We start from the raw sequence: 22,705 nt of genomic DNA, 5'->3' as shown, positions 1-22,705 counted from the left end.
TTCCCCACTCTGGATTTTCCTCTAAACGGATCCTACAGCAATAGCCTTTTGCGACTGGCTTCTTTCTCCGTTGGACGGTCTTGGCACCCTTGTTGAAAATCAGCTGACCGCCGGCATGTGGGTGTACGTCTGGACTCTCAAGTCTACTCCTTGATCGGTCTATCCTTGTGCCCCTACCATACTGGCTTATTATTGCTTTGCAGTAGTTTCAAAACTGGGAAGTTTTAAGTCTTCCTACAATACTTGATTCTTGTTTCCCAGGATTGCTTTAACTTTCTGGGTACCCTGCAATTCCATATGAACTTTAGAATTAGCTTGTCAGTGTCTACACACAAGTCCCCTGGGATTCTCCCAGTCTGGGGAGTGCTGCCATCTTAACTACATTAAATCTCCAGATCCAGAGAGGCTGGGTGGCCCAGTCGGTTAAGCGTCTGCCTTTGGCTCAGGTCAGGATCTCAGGATCCTGGGATTGAGCCCCACGTTGGGCTCCCTGCTCAGCGGCGAGTCTGCTTCTCCCTCTGCTCCTCCCCCCACCCCCGCTCATGCTCTCTTCCTCTCAAATAAAATCTTAAAAAATAAATAAATCTCCAGATCCATGAACAAGGGATGTTCCCATTTGCTTAGATCTTACATTTCTGTCAACAATGTTCTGTAGTTCTCAGATTATACGTTTTATACTCTTGCCTGAATATATTATTCCTAAATATTGTATTCTTTGTGATGCTAACAGGAGAACTGTTTTCTTAATTTTGTTTTCAGATTGTTAATACAACTGAATTTTGTATATTGACCTTGTGTCCTGTAATCTTGTTGAATTTGTTCTTTCTTTTCAAGGGTCATGAGTTAATAGCTATGGGGAGAGTCTACATCATAAACAGGGGAATACAGGAGCTCAGACCCCTTCCCCATCCTTTTCAGTGCTGGACGTGCTGGCCTGACCCTGGACAACCTGCGGACTGCGTGTGTCCATCATTGGCCCCAGGGCATACAACTTCTGTTACCTGCTTCCAGTTGGCCCTCATTTTCAGAAGAATCACAAAGTTAACTTCTATTTCTCTTCCCTTCTGCTCTCAGCCCAAATGAATAACACAGTATGACTAGTAAACACTTGAAGAATATAATCCAAATTTTGCAAAACAGATCAGTTCAGGGTGACTGTTTTCATTACCAAGGCTCTATTCTTTTTTCTTTTTGCAAAGCAGATCACTGCATCTTCCTGTAATATACTTGAAATATGCCCAAATCCAAACTCTTTATATACAGCTTTTAGAAACAACTCGTATATATCCAGGCACACCTGTAAATTTACATGAAGTAATCCATCATCTTTATTTATTATTTAAGTCTTGGCTGCTCTATAATGCCTTAGAGGGAAGGTTTATGTTAATTCTCTAAACTGGGATGATAAAGCACAAGGCAAAAAAGACTAAAACTGCACCTTCATCCCTTGTCTCCTGCACAAGGAGAGGAACTGAAGTGGTGCCTAATTCAATTAAATTCGCTAAGCATTTACTTAGCACCTACTCTGTTCCGAGCAGATACTGAAAAGGCCTCAAGGATAAAAGTACGTGAGGGGCGAGGCCACCACTCTCAAGGAGCTCCTGACTTAGCTGGAAACAAGTCACACAGCTATAAATACCCGAGTCACGGTGTGACACAAGGAGTGAGGGGAACCCAGCCGATGAACCTGAGCAGCAGCAGGTGGGTAACAAGACCATGCCAGAATGAGAGGAGCCTCCTGAACAGTCAAAACGGGCTCACCGTGCTGCTGTGTGACAATCTAAAACTTCTGATGGTCACTGTCTTAGGGTTCTGCCCACTTAACCCCACGTTAAGGAGTTAAAGCCATCACGATCATCAGTTGTCAGTCTCGGGGGGCTTCTCCTCCCAGCACTTGGCCTCGAGAAAATGGGGACCACTCTGTGTGTGACATGGACACACCAGAGTAAAGCCGGTGATGGGCGACACAGCTGGAGGCAGGGCATCCTGGGGGGATGGGGAAGGTGGGCCCCATAGAAAGGAGGCAGCATCTCTCTGCCTGGCCAATGGCTACTAAAGAAATGCAGTTTAATGTTGCCTAATTTCATTTTTTGCAGGGAAGCTGAAAGGCTGACTTTTAGGTACGATTTCTGATTTTTAAATGCCCAGCAATGAATTCAATGAAAATAAACACCGTGAGCCAAGCCAAATACATTGCTCCATGTGGCCGTGCCAGTCTGTGCCCCTGCTGCGTCCGCTGTCTTCTGTAAGCCCCACGACACTCTGCGAAGTTGCGTTATCATCCCCAGATAATCCTGCTGAGGCGGAGGGGGTCAAAACTTGCGGAAGGTCACCTGACAGGAAGTGAGAATTCGGACCCCGGGCTGTCTTACATCAAAGTTCACTCTGGTTGGTGTCTTAGTTGCAAGGGGCTGGCTTGAATATCCAGGGACCCCAAGCCTGGTAGAAGCTTCGCTCTGTGGCTACCTGCCCAGCAAGAAAGGTTCCTTAAGGGCATTTCCTTCATAATTTCTCTTTAAAAATAAAACCATTCCAGTCTGTTTATTTTTACTGTCTTCCTTCCAATAAATTAGGAAATAAAAATGATTAACAGACCCCAGAAGTCCCCAGGACACCTCTGGGACTCTTCTCCCTGCCACAGGACCCGGCGGTACTTCCTGGTTTTCTTTCTACTGACAAGGCTGGGGCCGCCTTTCTGGAGGGATTCCAGGCATTTGACCAGTCACACGTGCCCTTGGCACTGAACGGACTCCAAGGTGAGGTCCCCTCTAGAGGCTTTCCCGACCCCCGGGGGGGACCTTCCTTGGCTTATTCACCTGTTGTGTTAATGTCTCCTCCACAAACTTGCTCAGACATGGGGAAGCCAGACGCGGAGGTGAAGGACGAGACAGAGCCCCTCAGACTGGCAGTTCACAGTCACTCGACAAACATCACTGCAGACCCCCCATACACACCGAGCCACTCACTGGGCAGGCCGTGGTCTGTCCCCCTTCAGCACACTCTCTCCTGAGCTGTGGTAACGAAGCCGGCCTCCTTAGGTTGTTTCCTATGCCCAGAAAGTCAAGCATACAGGCCCTGACCTTCTTTTCTTGTACCCCTTTTGGTTTTCTTTGGCGTTAATAACTTCGTTTTTTCCCATTGGCTTGGTTTTGTGTGTACCTGTCACTAATTTACACACAGACTCTCTGCTGACCTACAGCCTTCTCTAAACACATTCACACTCACTAGGCAGCTGATCCTTCGCACGGACTTCCATCCCTCCAGAGCCCTCTTGCCCTGCTCCCGTGTGGACGGGTTGCCGTGGTGCCTGTCACGTGATTTCCCTTCACCATCTCCCCACATTTTTCCTGGTCTCCCCCACGACCCGGACCCCACTTTTCCCGCCTCGTTTCAGTCTGCTGTTCAATGGTCTACATCCTCCTGCAGCTTCCTGAAAGGGAACATGGGAGATGGGAGATGAACTGTTTCAGATCTGCACGTATGGAAATAAATCTCCGCATTCTCACAGTGGATCAAGGCAAAAGCTGAAAAGAGCGCTCCAGATAGAAAGTCCATTCCTTTTAAAATAAAAGTGCTGCTTCAAGACCACCCAGTTTTTACTACCAGGAAGTCTGCTGTCTCCTCTTTGGAGGCTCCTTTGCTCCAGGTTTCTGAAGTCCCAAGATGTTGGGTTTTGGTGTGGGGTTCTGTGTGTTCTTCGTGCTAGGCACCTGATGGGCCGCCTTTTGCTCTAGAACTTACGTCCTACAGATCTGGGAGAATCGCTTGTGTCATTCCTCATTGTCTCCTCTCTTCCTCTGCACACGGTCTGTCTCTCCCCCTGAGCCCCTTGTGCAGATGTTGGACCTTCTAGGCTTAGCGTCTTATTTTCAACTTAGCTCTGTTCTCACCTCTTTTGAGTTTTTCTGAGAGATTTTTCTCTATCTCACTACCTTCCCTTCTGCTAAATCTTTTATTGCAATAGTCATATTTCTTCTATTTCCAAGAGCTCTTTTTTATTTTCTGCACATCCCTCCTTTAGAGCTTCTCACTGTGTTTTCATGGATGCAATGTCTTCTCTCTGCCAGTTCTTTCAGGTTTTCCTCTGCTCCTCACTTTGTTTCTATTTCCTATGTTTGTTTCTGTTACATTCCTATTAGAGCTCTCAAACGTTTGGTGAAGCATTAAATTGCTGCCCAAAGCCTGCGTTTTGGGTGTTGTGCAGGGGGAGGGGGAGGGAGCCATTGTGTGGGCTTCCGTGTAGGGTGAGCGGGCAGGGGCCAGCTGTTTTGTTGGGATACCCATAAATTTCAGTATCTAGAAGACTTTTCTCTTGGACTGGTCAGTTTCTGCAGAAAAGCAGCCTCCAGCCTCACCACCACTGTTCAGGAGCCAAATTTGGAACCACAGTGAGAGGACCCTCCCGTTTTCAGTGTCCCCATTTTCAGCATGCCACCCTGTCCCCAGCTGGGTCTGTGAATCCAGAAAGCTTCCAATGCATCTTATCTTGAAAGAAGTAGAGAAGGCCAGACTTTTGTGGGAAAGGGCTTCTTACCTGGCTATGCAAAGTAGGGGAGAGGACCTGGGGAAGCAGCAGCTTCTCATACACACTGCCAACCAACCCGCTTGTCTCTCGCGCCATCCAAACTTGTGCTCAAAGGTACCTGGAATCCCCACATTTTTCGTTTATTTCAGGTTTTGAGGCATCAATTGTTGGCTATTGCCCTTCGCTGGCATTAAGCTTCCCCAGGCTGCTCAGTCTGTTACTATCTGAATCCTGATGACAACTCTCTGCTGTCATTTCTGTCCTAGTCTCTTTGTACCTGCAGGCTGATTCCTTTTATATCCCTTGTCATCACTAGGGAAGAGTTTGGGAAAAGTGCGGATATATGCGTATATCCCATCTATCATCTTCTACTGAAAGCTCTGACCTCAATTTTTTAAATGACTTCGGTTGGTCAGGAACAGCATGGCATTAAAAAAAAAATCACGAATAGAGAAAAATAAAGGACTAAGGAAGGTTTTTAAAGTTTTACAGTCTATGGTCCTTAGATGAACTTTCCTGGAAGGTTCAAATCCCACATCTGTCACTTACTGATTGCTCAACCTTATGTAAATGATTTCGCATCTCTTAACTTTAATTTTCTTATATGTAAAAGGTGATACTACCACCTACCTTGCAAGGGCTACAGAATATTGAGATCATGCAACACAGCTTCGGTACTTTCAAAATGCTGGAAAGAATAGTGGTTTAGTGTAAGAAGGAAAAGACGAACTTGGTTTTGGACACCACGAAGCTGCGATGTTGGAGGGACAGCTACAGAGAGACGCGTGCGGGCACTTAGGATTACTTTCATTCAGCGAACATTCCCCGAGCACCTTCGCTATAGGAGATCCTAAGAGAGGCGCTGAGGAATGAAGAGTCGAACAAACGTGAAATGGGCCCACCGCAAGGCTGAACGTGGGAAGAGAGAAAGGCTGGGACTTAGAAGGGAGAAGTGAAAGCTGTCTGCACAGCCCAGGGGACAGAGGCTGAGACAGCCTTTACCTTTCTTTGTCTTACAAGGCCCACACTCCGGGTGGATCTCTTGCAAGGGGAGGGACACCACCTTCGCAAGGCCAGCGTTCAGCATGTACTGGTACAACCGCTTGAACGTCCTTTCGCACAGCCCCTGCCAAAACACAATGTGACAGCTGCCATCAGATGCGGGCGGGGCGTTTGCGACCACTACAGTCACGTCCGTGAACCCAAGTTCAGGACCTGAGTCGGCTAGATTCTCTTGAACGAGGAAACACCAGAGGGGCTGAGGAGGAAAGACTCCAAGCTCTGTTGTCAAGGAAACAAAACAAAGTCCAGAGCACTAAATAAACGATTCTATAAATGGTTTCTATTACAAGAGGGGGGGAAGAGATTTATTTGCTCAAAGATCCTGAAAGGATACATAGGGATGGGAGTGAGGCAGATTGGGGGGGGGGGGGGGGGCAGAGCAAGAAGGCGGCTTTTCACTGTGTACTTTTTCAGTGTTTGGTTTTCTAACCATCAAAGTGTGCCATTAACACACACGCGCGCACGCGCACACACACTCTCACAGAGCACGCACACAGCTCCCCGGGGCAATGGAACAAATAGAAAAAAAATGGAGTGTAAAAAAACAGTTTATCAGTGAAGTTTCCACAAAATGAGGAGTGCGTGCACCCTACCACTCACAGCTCTGCGAGGCAATGTGTTCAAAATGACCCTATGTGCTCCTAACTGCAGGGGTCACCAACAAGCAGCTTCCAGCGTAGGCCATCATTTTCCCAGCACACGTTTGTGAAAATAAGTGATTTATTTGCCAACGTTGAAAAGTGAAATTTTAATTTAAAAAAAAAAAAAAAGTAGGTTCTGGCTTCACTCGGAAAAATCCTGCAACAAATCCTGGAACTGCGGATCTGCAGCCGTCAGTGGGAGCCAGGACAGGCACGCCCACTCAAGAGTGGCCCCGTGGGCCCCCTGCGTGTCGGGGCTAAAGGTCAGTCCCTACCTGTCACCGGTTATGTGCTGTCTTCTCTTACAATAGTCAGGAGGAAAATTAAGTATTTCTCGAATCCATACCGAGAGCAAAACCATTTCTTATACTTGGCCCGTTGCATTCATTCATATATCCATCCTGGCCGCTACTGGCGTTTGCCTTTGTAACCGGCGGAGTCGTGAGGCCAGTTCCGGCTGCTGTAAGCTGTGGACAGAACCACAGGAGGCCCTCACCGCTAAGAGCTGTCAGTGGAGTCTTACGGCTTTCCTCTTACCCCGGGGGGAGAGAGAGGGAGCAAATGTCTGAGGGCTGTGGCTGCCACGTTATGTGTGATCAACTCTCAGACTAGCCAGTGCTCCAGCCCTTGGGCAGGGGAACATATGGCTATCAAAAAAATACAGATGACTCACATATGGCTCATCCAAACACACCGGCTTGCAAATGGGATCTGTCGTTAATCTAGCTGTGCCCCCAGCACCGTGGAAAGACCCTATGGAAGCTCATCCATCAAACCCCAGCCCCTAACATATGGTCCTAAGTCCTGGACCATCCGAAGCGAGGGAGGATGATGCAGTCCCACCTTCTGGGGGGCTGCCATCAGGGACTCACACAATCTGCCCAGCAAAAAAGGGAAAGGAGCAGTGTGAGCCTCCCCCACTCCCCAAAAAAGACAGCATCCATATTCATGGCATCAACCTCACGGATTGGCTAATTATTCACTAAGTCCTGCTCAGCTCTCTCTGACCCTATTTCCAGCTGCCCAAGAGACCTCGCCAAGTGAAAAGTCCCAGAAGATCTTCACATTCAATAAATCCTGAAGTCAAATTGTCATGCGCCTCGTCCTCTCGCAAACGTGTTCCTTTTTCTGTACTCCCTACTTTATTCAGGCATTCGTTCCACAAACATTTACTGAGCGCCGATCGTGGGCCTGGCCCTGGCTGTCCGCCTGGTGGGGCTTCAGCAGTAAACAAGCAGGCCCGCTCCCCGCTCTCCTGAGCCCTGTCCATTTCAGTGAGGTGCAATCGCTCCAGTCCGAGAGCAAGACTCTTCCTCCTTCATTCACCTCCCCTCCTCCCCCCAGCATCCTGGCCTCAGTCACTCACCACATCGAGATATCCCAAAGGATTCTAGAAGCCAGCCACCTGGGGCCCGGCCTGAGGCAGCAGCAACCACCTCCCGCCTGCACCTCCAATCTCTCTTCCTTCTCCCAGTTCGTTTCTGTCACATTCTTCTCTCCTTGCAACTTTATGAGGCTGAAGGCCACAACCCAACTCCTCGGCCTGGTGCTCTAGACCTCTCTCACCTGGCCCCAACTGCCCTCCCCAGCCGCCATCTCCGCAGCTCCCGCCTGAGCACACCGTGGCTGGGTTACTGCACCTCCTACACATCCACTCCAGCCGCTTTCCCGGGCCCGAAATGCCATTTCTTGTCTACGTGGGGAACACTTCATCTTCCCAAAGTCTCGCTCAACTGGAACTTGCTCTCTAAAGCTTCTCCCAGCTCTCTGAAGAAAGTGCATCCCTCACGGAGCTCAGACGTCATCCTCTGAAAGAGGCTTCGAGCCTAAGTGTGTGTTCACATATCCGCCCCTCTGGTGCCACCGCTCCATTAGATCATGAGACCTGTCACCCTCACTAACTTTTGTCATGGTGGTGCAGCACACAGTTCTGACTCGGAGCAGAAGCTCACCGAAGTACCTGCCGGATAAATAATGGAACAACGCACTCTCCTGAGCTAGTCCCCAGGGCTGACCTGAGACCAGACTAGCCCGCTCTCCCCATGCCTGAGTGACCCAGTTGGGCAGAGGGCTTCATTCTGCAATGTCTGCTGGACAAGAAATATAAGGAACAGAGTGGGCAGAATTTGTTTCGTAAGCAAGTAGGAATTTTCTTAATTTCTACTAGGGTCCCTGAGGAAGCTTTATCGGTCTTTCATTTTCCACTTTTGATAGAGACTCAAATACTGAAAAATCTCTCTTACCACAAACACCAGTGCATGTGTAATGACAAATGACACGGGCCTGCTCTCTGAGGGGTGACAGGAAGGAAGGGGCCGAGCGGTGGAGGGGGGGGAAACGACGACATTGCATAGCTGCCTCAAGCTGACGACTGTCATGAGAGACTGCAGGCCAGGCTCAGGCTTGCCAGAGCCCCTGATATTTCAAAGGAAGCTGGAAACTTAGATTTTTATGTGAAATCTCAATTTAAAAAAAATGCTAGGTCAAATGTACTTTTAACAACATGTAGGCCAAATCTGACCCATAAGCCTCATAAGCTCTGCTTTAAAGAGATTTGGGATGGGGCACCTGGGTGGCTTAGTCAGTTAAGTGTCCAACTCTTGATTTCAGCTCAGGTCAGGATCTCAGGGTCATGGGATCGAGCCCTGCGTTGGGCTCCATGCTCAGCAGGGAGTCTGCCTGGGATTCTCTCCCTCCGCCCCTCCCTCTGCTCACACACACACACTAAGTAAATGAAATCTTTTTTTGATTTTATTTATTGATTTGTCAGAGAGACAGAGAGCCAGCAAGCGAGCAACCACAAGCAGGGGAAGCAGCAGGCAGAGGGAGAAGCAGCCTCCACACTGAGCAAGGAGCCGGACATGGGACTCGATCCCAGGACCCTGGGATCGTGACCTGAGCCAAAGGCAGATGCTTAACCGACTGAGCCACCCACACTTCCCGATAAATAAAATCTTTTAAAGAGACTTGGGCATGTAGTAGACCTGGCGTTAGAGAAGAGGCCCCTTTCCCTCTACGATGGAATTAGAGACTGGGGCTTCACCCACAATGCAGCACAAGGTGAGGAGCAAGGATTATCCTGGGGCCAATAATCGAGACTCCAAACCGTGTCCCTTTGTGGACTAATCACTATGACCCAAGCAGCCTGACTTTAAACTTTAGGTTTTCAGTTCTGCCGTCTAACCTACAGGGCCATGTTTCTCTCCCCTCTCCGATGCCGGGTCTTCCCTAGCTTCCGCCGAGGACTGTTCTCATCAGCCTGGAGACAGCGAGAGGCACCTCCATGCTTTCCTCCTCTTCCCCCTTCATCCCTGTCTCTACTCCAGGGGCCCAGAGACGAAGGTGGCCAGTCCATGCTTTCTCCCTGCACCATCTCACCTGCCTCTCTGCAAAGTCACAATGCCTTTTCCGTATCAAGCCAGGGGGGACAGAATTAGAAGTGTGCTTACGGCAGCACCCCTAAATGCCCAGATCTCCCAGTCCGCATGAACTTGTACAGCACGTCCTAGAGCAAACTGGGGGGGCGGGGGGGGATTGGGCCTTCAACAAAGGACGGAGCACTTTCTGATCCTGTGAAACTAAGGAAGACCCCACTTGTTTCAAGATTAGGGGCAGTCAAATCCATTAACGGCTTCCAACTGCCAGTCATCTAACCCATACTGGACAAGGAGGTCCAGGCTGCGGCACAGATCATTTCAGCCCAGCACACGGGTGTCCCCGGGCACTCACCAGTTCTTCCCTCAGCCTGCCCAGGGTCTCCATCTGGTTACTCCGTGTGCTCAGCACACCAGAGAGCTTCTCCATGAGGATGTCGTATTTGCTCCTCCTGTGAGAAACACGAAACAGTTCTCTTTTCAAACCTATTGCTAAAGAGCGCCTGTTTTTTAAAGATGACAAGGCAAGACTTAAATGACAACATGCCAGACCAGACCACCTTGGTCCTAGGTCTCAGCCATCGTCCGGGCACATTCCGCACTTGGCGGGGCAGAGACCGTGGCTCTGAGTGGTTCAGCCACACGGCCAAGGGCACCTAAGCAGTGACAGCGTACAGACTAGACTCTTCGGCTGCAGCTGTCGTGATCCTTGAAAACGCCTTACGTTTTTGTAATACCATAAAGTTTAGGAAGCACCTTCTATATTTCTGTACGATTCACTTGGTGAAGGAAGGGATTATTTCATAAAGACATGAATGGGCTTTTCTAAAACTCAGACTCAAGAGGTGAACCTAGGTCTTTGTCCACATCCAGGGCTCTCTTTGCCATCCTGATGTCTCTGATCCTCAAGTATGGCTTCTACTTTGACTTCCCTGGCACGAGCGACCCCACCTTCCACCCCATTTTCATTGTGTAGGATCATGACTGCTTCCAAGCTAATGGCCACCCAGGAAGCTATGGAAGAGAGTGAAGGCTCCTGGACTGTGGGTGCCTGGGGAAGGTGACCTTGGCTTTAAGTGCCTGCAGGCCTGGGGGCAGGGAGGGCATAGGCATGGGATTCAGAGTTGATGCCCACGTCTCCACTTTGACTGCCTCTCAATGCACGAATAAAGGCAGGTGCAGACGTTTACTGTACATGGACTAGTACTGGGCACGGTGTCGTGGCCATGCTCCAGAAGAGGAAACCATGCTTCAGAGAGCTCATGTGACTTCGCCCAAGTCAAGTACACATGACTTAGTCCATTGTTCTCTCTGCCACCCATGGCTGCCACCTATATTCTCTGTAGACACAGGCCACACACCAGGGAGGGGTCTGCTGATACTGGTATTTAGCCAATGGACAGTAAGATAAATAAATAAAATGCAAATTCTCGAAGCACGATTCTCTCTAATGTAGGAATTCTAGAACATAGGTTTGAAGACAAATTTGGAATTTTGACAGGAATACAGTGATATCATTACTCCTGGAAATCCAGTCAACAGTCTGTCTAGACATGTGTATTAAGTACTTTCTTTGGGTCCAGGCCAGTGCTATGTAGCGGGCACTGTGAACTGTAAAACTTACACTGACTCCTGAGTGTTCACCCAGGCGTCTGTCACTTGTCTAGGGGAGACTCAGAGTCGTTCTCCGTGGCCCAGAGAAGGGGGAACGCCTACTGCCCCTCAAGTCTCCCGTGACACTGCCTACCCTCCACTACAGGGCACTGGTGGCCACGCACTCGGGGGCACAGCTTACTCACCCAAGGGCCACGTATTCTAGGTCCTTCACGAGCTCGACCCTTCCCCACCCTGCTCACTGCACCTCCCCCATCAAGGAGGGCACGAGGTGCTGGAGTGCAGGCTGAGGCCTCTCTAAAGGGTGGTGGACCACTTCTTTCCCCCATTCCTATGCCAGGCAGTCACCCCAACAGGGAGTAGCAAAGAGTCAGAGACTCACTCCCAGGGACTCTCTGATAATGTGCACATCTCACCACCTTGCTATACCATCCGAACTAGGACACAAAGCTAAACAGCAACATCATGCATAGGACTCACTTAGCAGAAACCTCCCCATCTCACCATCCAGGCTGATTTTAAGAATTGCATGTCAGAAAAACGTGCCAATTTTAAATTGGAAACCATTCAATCTCCATTCTGCCACTGTAACAAATCTAATTTGACTTATTCTTTTTACACTCCCCCAAAATTTCACCAACACGTTAACAGTTCCTATTGCCGGGCTGTGGCGTTATAGGATTTTTTTCTCCTTTTCTGTATAATCTCCAAATTTTCTAAATCACCATGACTTATTTTCATAATCAGAAAGAGACCTAAGTATCTTTCTTAAAAAGCTGTAGTCATTATGTGATTTTGCCTCTCCAATTTACACAGGTCTAATCCACACGGCTGAAATATCCCCGGAACAAAGTGTTTTGGTGTCCGCACGCTGTTACCTGTCCACATGAAACCGATTCAGGAGGAGGAGAATTGAGTGCTGCTGGGCTCCCGTGGGTAATCGGATCACATGTGACTGCATCGTAATGAGCCCGTTTTTGTTCAGAATTTTCCGGTGATAGTGGAGCTTCCCAGCATCAACCCTGGAGGAGAGGAAGTGTGTGGCTGTGTCATTTTGCTTTGCCGGTGGCTTTCACCCAACAGTAGAGGGCCTCTCACTTGAATGTTAAGTGCTCGAGACACACACTTCCTATCCAGCCCCTCCAAGGGAACAGTCGCCGTGAGACAATGGCCTTGAAAGGAACAGGCCTGCCTCAGCCTGAGCGCCCCCCCCAGGCCCCCAGCAGAGGTGGATGGGAGATGCGGGTAGAGGCCTGGGGAAATGGAGCGGGACGGGATGGCTGGGGTGGGTGATGATTGATGAGGGTTAGTGAAGACGCCATCAAATATGGGTCTCCAGTACTGCCGTGGCCAATGAGTAAGGTCACTCTACATCCCAGTTTGCCTGATGGTCCCAATTTATGCCCACTGCCCCGGCCTCCCCCTGGAGGGAGATCTGGTTTAGACACTAAATTATACGGCTGCCCCAGGGTCTCTTCAGGAACAAAGCACTGACGCCCAATCATCATGGATTGCAGACTGCTCCAGTTGCAAAGGGGTGGAGAGGAATGGGGAAGGGAAGTCACCAAGGCCTGTGCTGGGGGGCAGGGCACAATCACTGGGGAGTCCTAGCATTTCAGGAGAGAAGCAAATCATCCCCTCACTTGAAAGCAGTGGTATGGAGGTCTCGCTGGAGCTCCCCTTGCCACCGGGACCGGCCTAATCGCTCCAAAATGCAGTAGGAGAAGTCGGGGAGCTTCAGGTCGGGGTCCCCCTCCAAGCCTATCAAGGCCCTGTAACGCATGTCCTGGGAGGCAACGATGATCAGTCTCTTTCCCCACCTGCAAATCAGAAACAACCGCATGGAAGAAATAACTTTAAGTGATTTTAAGAAAAATCAGAACGTGAAAAGAAACAGAACCTTAGAGGATTGTCATTTTGTGCCGCTTCTTAGGGGTTTACAATGCCCCTGGCAAGAAGGTTTCCGTCCCCAAACGGCACAGTGTTTGGGGTGAACAGAGCCAACCTTGTCATCTTGTGTGAAGCCCCCCACGGTCTTGCCAGGACACTCAGACCATAGCCCCAGCTCCTCACCAGGGCCTGGAATGTCCTATGCACCCTCCACAGCTCTGCCTCTTACCCTCCATCGTCCTGCTGCTCCCAAAACAAGCTACTTCCTCTGCCTGGGTGCTCCTCCCCCCGTCTGTAGGAGACTGATTCCTTCTCATCATTCCGGCCACTGCTTAGACATCATCTCCACAGGCCTTCCTCAAAGTCTAGCCAGAGTCTATTCCCTACCTCCATGCCATATTCTTCACAGTACCCAGCACACTTAAAAATGGCTATGTACATATACATATATACGTTTTTTTTTTTTTTTGCAGACATTCTTGTCTCCTCCCTTCAAATTTAAGTGCGTAAGAGTAGGCACGTTGTTGACTTGTTCACTAGGACACCTTCTTCAGTGCCTAGAATGATTGTGGTGTGGAGTATGGGCTCAGTAAATATTTGCTAAGTGAGTGAACTAACCTATGGAACTAGACATAAATTTCAGAGTCAAAAATACAGGCGTAGCTGAGCTATTGTGGGTTTGATTCCAAACACTGCAATAAAGCAAATACGGTAATAAAGTGAGTATCGTGATAAAGCTAGTCAAATGAATTTTTTGGTTTTCAGTGCATATAAAAGTATGTTTACACTATATTGTAGTCTATTTAGTGTGTAATGACATTATGTCTAAAAAAAAAAACAATGTGCATACCTTAATTAAAAAATATTTATTGCTAAAAAATGCTAACCATCATCTGAGCTTTCAGGAAAGTGTAATCATGGATCCCAGATCACCATAACAAATATAGTAATGAAAAAGTTCAAAATGTTGTGAAATGGCCAAAATGTGATACAGAAACATGAATAAGCAAATGCTGTTGGAAAAAATGGTGCCAGCTGATTTGCTTCATGCAGGGTTGACACAATCTTTCAATTTATAAAAAACACAGCATCTGTAAGCACAGTAAGATACGAGGTATGCCTGTCCCCAACTATATAATCAGTGGCTCTGTAATCTGCTGAAGACCATCAGTTCCTACCTACTGACCTGGGGTGTGAAAATAGATAAGAGAGAAAGAATATGTCCTGCCTAGCAAGGTATTTCAGACTGAGTGACGTGATGGAAGACAGGCCTTGTGGTCAGGTGTTTAAACAACAGAGCAATGAAATAGAGTAGATGCTGGCCCAAGATGAGAGAGGTTGGTAGCTCATGAGCTCTTATGCATGGACCCTGGGTGACTCATCTGGGAAAAGGAGTGCTTCCAAGTGGGTGTTATCTCGATGCCAAGGAGTGAGTGAGTGGTGGCTTCTCTGCCAGCACACCCTCATGGGATCTCGGCTGCCAGGCTTGAACCCTGAGAGTGTGTGAATGGAGTGGGCCAATCTGTCCAAGATGTCAGCTTAGATTAGCAGATAAGGCACTGTGATGGAGTCTCAGTCATAAGTGGTGGAGACTAGGCAGAGAAAATGAATTTCTTCCATCATATCCCTTGGTCTGATCGTTCCCCCTCCTCCTACCCCACACCAGCAGACTTCACTTCTACCACCAACTGGGCCAAAAGATCAAAGAAGAAGTTGTCTTCCTTTTAACTCACTGCAGGTTCCTTGGCATTGTTTGTGACCTACAATGAGTCTTCTGCAGTCATGGGAGGTCTGCAGAATCCATCCTCAGGAAGAAATGTTAGGCTGTGAATACACATGAGAGAGAGACAGTCCACTTCCTGTGTCTGCATGTCACAGACTTAGGATCTATGTTCTCTCATCTCAAAACAGGCTGACAAGTTAAACTGGAAGAGGTCAGCCGGGAAAAGCAAGTTTGAAAACAGGGGAACAGGTCTGCTGTTTTCCAAATACACTCAGATTTGTTTACTACACGGTATGTTATAATCCCAACATTTCCAGTTAGCTGACTCAGTGACTCCTGCTAGGCTGAAACTGCTGAGTGTGGTTATCAGACGGGATGTCAAACACTGATTAAGCACAATGCAAAGTACCAGAGATACCAAGATAAATAAAAGTGTTATCTCCTGGCAAGGAGCTCACAGTCCACTGAAGGAGAAAGTCGAGAGAGTGAGCAATTACGCTATGGCCCAAGAGCTGGTAGACAGCAACTCTGGTGGTCGAGCCAATGAAATGCCATTATGTGCACAGCCTCCATTCCAGCCTGTGTGTGTGAACAGAACGTGTGCATCGTAACCAGGGAACACTCTCATAGGAGGGGATTCTAGAGTTAGCAGTCAGCGGGGTGGATGAAGAACAAGGAAGCAGAACCTGCAAGTTTCCGAAGGCATGAAGGAGCACGCATGTCCTGGGAGGCAAGTGGTGTGGCCTGGCTGGAAAGTCTGGGGTGGGCTCGCAAGCAAGAAAGCAGAAAGAAGGAGAGCTCAAGAGGTCGGTGGGAGTCCACATCCTGAAGGGCCCTGCAATGCCATCGCCGGGAGTTTATATGTCATGACGCAGGTCAGGGGTTGTAACTCCAACACCCAACAGGATCATCAATCAGTCAACATGCATTTTTAGGAGCTGATATTGTGCCAGGCATATTCTAGATCCTAGAGATACAGCCATGAACAAGACAGAGTTTCTGCCCTTGATCAAGAGTTTACGGTTTGGCGAGGAAAGGGTGACGTGAATAAACACTTCAGACCACTTTTGGTACGGGGGCACCTGGGTGGCTCAGTCAGTTAAGCATCTGACTCTTGATTTTGGGTCAGGTCATAATACCAGGGTCATGAGCTCAAGTTCCGCGTGGGGCTCCGCACTGGGCGTAGAGCCTGCTCAAGATTCGTTCCCTCTCCCTTTGCCCCTCCCCACCTCGTGCACACATACTCGTGCTCTCTTGTTCTCTCTCTCTCAATAGATAAATAAATGACCATTTTTGGTACGACAATGAGTAACATAATGGTGCCTGGGCAACAGGGACACTTTTTTTTTTGAGGCGCCAAGCTGAAGACTGAATGAAGAGGAGGGGGTGGAGATGTGAAGATTTGAGGCAGAACATTCTAAGCAGAAGGAATAGCACATGCCATAGCCCTGAGACAGAAATGAGCCCTGCGTGTTTGGGCCACAGCATAGAGAAGACTCGGGCAAGTTGAGGGACCACAGTCGGAGAGCTGGGGGGGCAGAGGGTAGGTCCTACAGAGCCTGATGGGTTCAGGTCAGCAGGCAGGCAGCTGCAGGGCATGGGGCACTAGGTGGGACATGGCTCATGGCTCTGGCCTATGTCACCAAGTAAAAATCAGTCCAGTGCAGCTAGATCCTGTGATTTTTTTCAGAGGAGCTAGATATCCAGACTTTAAATATGAGCAATGAAATAAAATTAAAAACAAAACACCGTGCTGGCTAAACAAAGCATGTGTATGGGACATATGTGCCTAGTCGGAAACATCTCCCGAGTGACCAAGGCACTATTCATCACAATTCCATCTTAGAGAAAAATGTGCCATGTGGTATGGAAAGTTCCAAAGAGGAGAGACAGGGGCATCTGTCTGAGCGTCTGACTCTTGATTTCGGCTCAGGTCATGATCTCAGGGTCATGGGATCAAGCTCCATGTCAGGATCTGTCATTAGTGGGGAGGCTGCTTGGGCTTCTCTCTCTCTAAAATAAATAAATAAATTATAAAAAAAAAAAAGAGGGGGGGGGGGGAGAGAGACAGCAAGAAGGGAGGCAGGAGACTCTTGCACTATTCTGAGGCCAAAGGGGGTTTGAGATAAAGCTAGAAGGTCAAGTCCACAGGACTTGGTGGCCAGTTCCATGCAGAAGTACGGAGAAAAGGGGCCCAGGAGTCCCAAGTTTGCAGCTTGTACGGCAGGCACATGGGAACACCCAGAGCAGAGGAAATCACAAAAGAGGCAAGGAAGGGAAGAGGAGGCAGGTTTGGGGGGAAGGAGTGTGACACTCTGACTTCTGGGCACACTGAGCAAGAGGTTACTGAACTCCGTCTGTGGCACTTGGGGGCCGCCTGGGGAAGAGACAGAGCCCTTGGGAGCAGCCCAACATTTAAGGGGTGGACGGAAGTCAGGGAGCCCATGAGGAAGCTGGTGAGGCTCGGCCAGAAAAACAAAGCGGGAAGCCACGGGGCAAGAGCTTTAAAACTCCCTTACGGGGCAGAGGGGTCAAGGAGCTTAAGGGCCAAACAGCATACACAGGCTTATTACTGGGAATCTCAGAGGATAAGATTTCGGTGAAGTAATAATGGCAGACATCAGCGGGCAGAGGAGTGAAGGGGAGAAAGAGCGAGGGTGGCTATTTCTTCTAGGAAGCACAGCCCCAAATGGCACAGAGTGATCTAGGGTCACGAGGGACCCGAGGTCAAGAGGTGGTCCTGTTGTAAGATGACCGAGTCATTAGGGCTGAGGAGAGAGCACAGGCAGGAAAGCGCGGGAGGTGCAGGGAGCTGGGCCGGAGAAATGCGGAGTGGAGGAGGCCTGGGCCGGGGCCGGGGCTTCTCACTGCATCTGAGCTGATGGAAAGGGGAAATAGATGTGGCAAAGCTGCAAGCGGAAGGAGATGGAAGTCAGCAGCTTTTCCCTGTTCTGTGAAGTGGGAAGGGAGGGAGGTGGGAGTGGGGACAGGCTGGAGAAGGTGAGAGCTCGGATTAGCCACTCCGGGCAACTGGACCCCCCCAGCCTGGGCAAGAGAAGGAAAGGCACTGATCCAAATGAAAGCCGGCTGCTCTGCCCAACTGTGCCAGGACTGCGGACCCAAGGGAAAGAGGAAGGTAGGCCCCTGAGCAAAATCAGCGCCACTGAAAGTGGAGTGCAGAAGGTGGAGGCTTGGCGCGGGGCTGACACACAGACCAGTGTCCGGACTCTGACTGGTCCCCCCTGGCTCAAGGCAGCAGAAGGCCTGTGAGGCTCTCTGGGTGCGGATCGGTTACCTGCCAAAGGCTTCCACCATCATACAACGGGGCTGTAGAGACTTGGTCCTGATGTCACTGGTTATGTTTTTCCTCTCCTTGAAGTACCGGCATGAGCCCTGGATGCCGTCCTTATTCTCTAAGATCATGTGAATGGGGTAGACATCCTCCAAAGCGACTGGATCCCTCCGGGACTCCAAAATTCCGGTTTCCAAGTCAATCTCTTCATACCTAAAAGGGAGAAAGCAACAAATACCAAACCACAACTCAGCTTTTCAAATAATACATGCTTAGCGCATTCTTCTTTTCTTTCTTTCTTTTTTTTTTTTTTAATTAAAGATTTTATTTATTTTTAGAGAGTGAGCGCTCCAGGAGGGAGAGAAAGAGGTAAAGAATCTCAGGCAGACTTCATGCTGGGAGCCCAACACAGGGCTGGATCTCACGACCCTGAGATCATGACCTGGGCTGAAACCAGAAACCAAGAGCCGGATGCTTAACTGACAGAGCCACCCAGGCGCCCCTGGCGCATTCTTCTGACAACCTCCCACTGAGATCAGAGAGGAGTGAGCTCACTCGGTCCTCCAGCCTTGCAAATGCAGATTAGAGCAGCATTCCTGCCTTTCTACCCCAGAGAACACAGACCTTTCCACGGTCCCCAAAATCCACCCCAGAAGCTGAATGCTAGAACCAGAACCATCTTACTGGCCCAAGTCACGGCCTTTCAGTTTCCCTCCAAATCCGGTGCCTGCACGTTAACAATTTTCACCTCGGAATCCTCAGTCCTGTCTTCTCCTCCAAACACCTTGAATTCAAGGAGATCCAAATCAAAGTTATGACTGCCTCTCCCCGCCTCCAATGAAGTCCCTCCTTTCCACTTTCTCCCAGTTACGTCGTTATCAATGCCACGGGGACATCTTTGACTTGCGTTTCTTCCCTTATCGAGTTAGCCAAGTTTGTAAGGCTTTCCTTTCAAACCCTGCTCACAGCTAGTCTAGTTGAGGCTAAAACCCACTTATATTTTATCAGCTCTTTCCTTCCTTGCCTTCTCTGTGACCTCTGCCCTGCTTTACTCTCCACTCCCAAATCACATCTTAGGCCATCTGCCAGGAGGCAGCTGTGGACTGCTGTCCTCCCTCTCCAGTCACACCTTCCTAGGCTTCTTTGACCTTCCTAGTTGACCACCCAGCCTTTCCACATAGGTGCACCTGAGGGCCATGTCTTAGGCCTCCCATCACACCACATTCTCTTCCAGGGATGATCCTGGCCCACAGCTTTAATATCCAGCCATACGGATGACTCCCCACGTCCAGCCCCATCCCTCCCTCTGGCCTGCTTTCGCCCATGAAGCCACATGTTTACTAAACAGAATCTCCACTTGGATCACCCAAATGAACCTTGAACTCAATGTGTCTCAAAGTATATTCAGCACCTTGCCCACCTCCCCCGAGACTCAACCACCATGCTGCTCTTCTGTGTTCCCTACTAACAGCGAAGGCCATCAATATTCACTCAGGAACCCAAATATCAGGAACCAGAAGCCATTATCCCTGATTCCCCCCTCTCCTTATACCCCACCAAATCCTCTCGATTCTTCTGCTTCATATGTCTTGATTCCATTTGCTTCTCTTATTTATTCTCACCTGCACCACAGTAAGCAAAACTGATGTGGAGAACAAAGGCAAGAAGGAAATTTCCTTATAACCTGCAGCCCATTGTCACTTAAGGCAGGCAGAGTATAGCTCCTCCAGAAAGCTCCCAATTGTCTTAAAGTTAATGCTTCTCTAGAGGGAAAAACCACCTTAGCTTGCAAACAGCTAGGCCTCCAGGGTCCTGGTGAGTCTTCTTTAGCATAGGAGTCCTTTTGGAAACCTCCCTTTGTCTCTACTTCCCCCAACTTCAAAGTGTATAAATCAGTCCCTCCTCACAACCCCAGTGCAGCTCTTTCTGCCCGTCGGCCCTGTTCCCCGGGCTTTAACGAAAGCCTTCTAGCACCAAAGACTCCTGCAGAATTGTTTATCCCCCATTGGCTCCGAACCCCAACCTACAAACCACATCAAAACCATGATTGGTTGTTTGTGATTGGATTACTAAAATCTCTCAACTTCACAGTTTGCCCTCAGTCTGACCCTCCTTTGGGTGCGGTGGGGGGAGGGGGGAACTTCCAACTGTTCTTTTGGTAAAGGATAAACTCTTGAAGTGGATTAAAAGACCACTGATTACCTCTTCAGTCTAATCTGGTTAAGGACAGAGAGGATTCTGTACCCCAAACTTCAAGGATTCAAATTCTGGGTTCTGCTCTTGCTAGTTGATAACCTTGAACAAGTCGCTTATCCTCTCTGTGCCCGAATTTCCCCTTCGGGAAAATGGGGGTGATAATACCCACCTCCTAAGGTTATTGTAAAAATTAACTTGCTGTATGTCAGGATCTTATCAAGTCCCAGCTCACAATACACATATGTAAGTGCCAACTATTATTCCCCATTCCCCATCTCCCAATCCTACACTTCAACCAAACTTAACTTATTTCTCTTCCTTGAGGCTTTCACATTTGCTATTCTCTCTCCAGAATACTCTGCCAACTGGTCACCTAAATCCAATCTTTAAGTCTTGTTTTAGACAGTATTACCTCTGGGAACTTCTCTCAATTCGGCATAACAGCACAGACTCTATAGGGACAGACTGACTGGGTTCAAATCAACACTCGGTCACTTACAATCTCTGTAACGTTGGACAGGTTACTTAATCTACGACTCAAGTTTCTTCTTCTGCAAAATGGGGAAGATAACAGCACCTATTGCTGAGGATCAAGTGAGTTCAATCTCCTGAAACTGCCAGAACAGGAGCTTATAATATAGTACCAGGCCAAAAATAAGCACTCAATAAATGCTAGCCGCTGTTGTTGTTATTACTACTGCTAAACTTGCTGTTCTGCAGATCTCTAGTTGCCTTAGGCTCTCTAGCCCAGCACTGAATGAATGCCCCACAAAGGGCGGCTAAACTCAACGGTCTCCAGTCTTGATCTAAACTGACTTCCTATCCACCACGAAAGAGGAGTACTCCGAAGCTTGAAGAATACCGCCCCCCCGCCAGTCCTGCTCACCACCACCCAAGCACCTACACGGACCGAATGGGATATCATTAGACGACCCCAAACTCCATCAGACGTCCGAGCTCTGCCAGGCCCGAGGGACCCCCAGCCACCCTTACACCGCGCCCCCCATCAGACTCGCGGTCCTCCCCCAGCGCCACTCCTTTCCCCCGCCCCCTCCCATCAGAACCTGGGCCCCTCCCAGCGCCATCGGACGCCGGGCTCTGCGCCCGCCCGCCCGCCCGCCCGCCTCAGGGCCAGGCCGCTGACCGGTCCTGGAGCTGGAGGTCGGGTCGCTCCCGAGGCTCTTCATAGAAGCTGATGCCCGGGTGGGTGGCAAGGGCCCGCCAGAGGAACTCCTGCGTGTAGGGCTCCAAAGGCAGCGGGAAGGGAGGCACTCGCGTCTCCAGACGGCTCCACAGCGCGGGCAGACACAGGCCATCAAGCCCCTCCAGGGCCACCTCGTCCAACAACGACTCCAGCGCGTCCATTGCTACTTCTGTTTGCAGCTCCCCGGGCGCCTGCGCACCAGGACACTAAGGGCCCTCCACCGCGCCTGCGCACAACGATTGGCAGCCCTGGGAGGTGGGTTGGACCTAGAGATAGGAGGAGGAGTTCCAGAGCTCCGGCGTGACGTCACGACCTTTGGGGGCGGGATCAGCCCGCGGGACTCCACCGCCATTGGTCCGGAACCCCGCAGTAACCAGGGGAACTGCAAACACTGTAGGGGCCGCTTCCGGTTCGAGCACCCGGAACCGCCGCCTCTAGGGATGGACGGTGAGTGTCCGTGGGCCCCTCCGGGCGGTCGGGCAGTTATTCTCCCATCTCTCCCTCGGCTCCCTCGGACAGAATCCTAGGCAAGAGAGCCCTGGGCCGCCACTGCCTGACCCAGGGTGGTCTCTGGTCGGAGGGAAAGGGAGCCCTAGTGGTCCGGGATGGGAAGAAGAGGCTGGGGGGGAGTGGTCAGTGGTTTGGCCACTGTGCAGAGCTGTGTTGGTGTAGGAACCCGGTACAGGTCGGGGGCTCAGAAGAGGTTTGGAGTGGAAAGGAGAGGTAGAAGTCTGAAGGGGGATCTTATGTGTCTTCCTCGGGTGTGGAACTGTGAAATCTGGGAGTTGGTATGGGGGTAAGCGTCATCCTGGGGAGTGCGGTCGTCAGCTACTGGGCAAACGGAGTTGGTAAAGTGGGTGGACCAAGTCGAGGGCATACTCTTTTTCCTGAGCTTTGATGTTAATAATTAGTACTGTTCAGTGCCAGGAACTCTGTAAGACTGTCAGGTAACACCTCGTTAAGCTTCGTAACAGCCCTTTGAGGTCAGTGGTGTTATCCTGTTTTGCAAATGAAGAAACTGAGGCTCAAAGAAGTTAAGTTAACTTGCCCCAAATCCAACAGCCAGCAAGTGCAGAGTAAGAAACCCAGACACTCTGTCTCTGGAGCTGAATTATAGAGCTTTGAGATTTGGAACGGATTTCAGAGGCCCTTCATTCCAGACGTTGCAAATGGCGATATCTGCA

At 49.7% G+C, this 22,705-nt stretch overlaps 2 protein-coding genes across 4 annotated transcripts in view; one reads left to right on the top strand and one right to left on the bottom strand.

Annotated features, from left to right (window-relative positions):
- Positions 1-21,727, bottom strand: part of GTF3C1 (general transcription factor IIIC subunit 1) — a 70,447-nt gene extending 48,720 nt beyond the window's left edge. The window contains exons 1-6 of the mRNA XM_032430726.1: positions 21,462-21,727; positions 18,125-18,334; positions 12,860-13,036; positions 12,095-12,238; positions 9,958-10,054; positions 5,528-5,651 (exon numbers count right to left, since the gene is read on the bottom strand). Coding sequence (XP_032286617.1) covers positions 5,528-5,651; positions 9,958-10,054; positions 12,095-12,238; positions 12,860-13,036; positions 18,125-18,334; positions 21,462-21,682 — 973 coding nt within the window. The 5' untranslated portion in view covers positions 21,683-21,727. The remainder of the gene's footprint in view (positions 1-5,527; positions 5,652-9,957; positions 10,055-12,094; positions 12,239-12,859; positions 13,037-18,124; positions 18,335-21,461) is intronic.
- Positions 21,728-21,919: 192 nt separating this feature from the next.
- Positions 21,920-22,705, top strand: part of KIAA0556 (KIAA0556 ortholog) — a 180,539-nt gene continuing 179,753 nt past the window's right edge. Inside the window, exon 1 of one of the 3 annotated variants that reach the window (XM_032430729.1) lies at positions 21,920-21,968. Coding sequence is in view for 1 of the 3 variants with exons in the window: in XM_032430728.1 (XP_032286619.1) it covers positions 21,962-21,968 (7 nt within the window). In the remaining 2 variants the exon portion in view is untranslated. The remainder of the gene's footprint in view (positions 21,969-22,705) is intronic. The other 2 variants (XM_032430728.1, XM_032430727.1) reach the window with 2 other exon arrangements.

This window comes from Phoca vitulina, unplaced genomic scaffold (assembly GCF_004348235.1).
Source record: "Phoca vitulina isolate PV1807 unplaced genomic scaffold, GSC_HSeal_1.0 scaffold45, whole genome shotgun sequence".
Lineage (NCBI taxonomy): Eukaryota > Metazoa > Chordata > Mammalia > Carnivora > Phocidae > Phoca > Phoca vitulina.
Note: the sequence above shows the minus strand (reverse complement) of the source record. Positions and strands in the feature narration are given on the sequence as shown.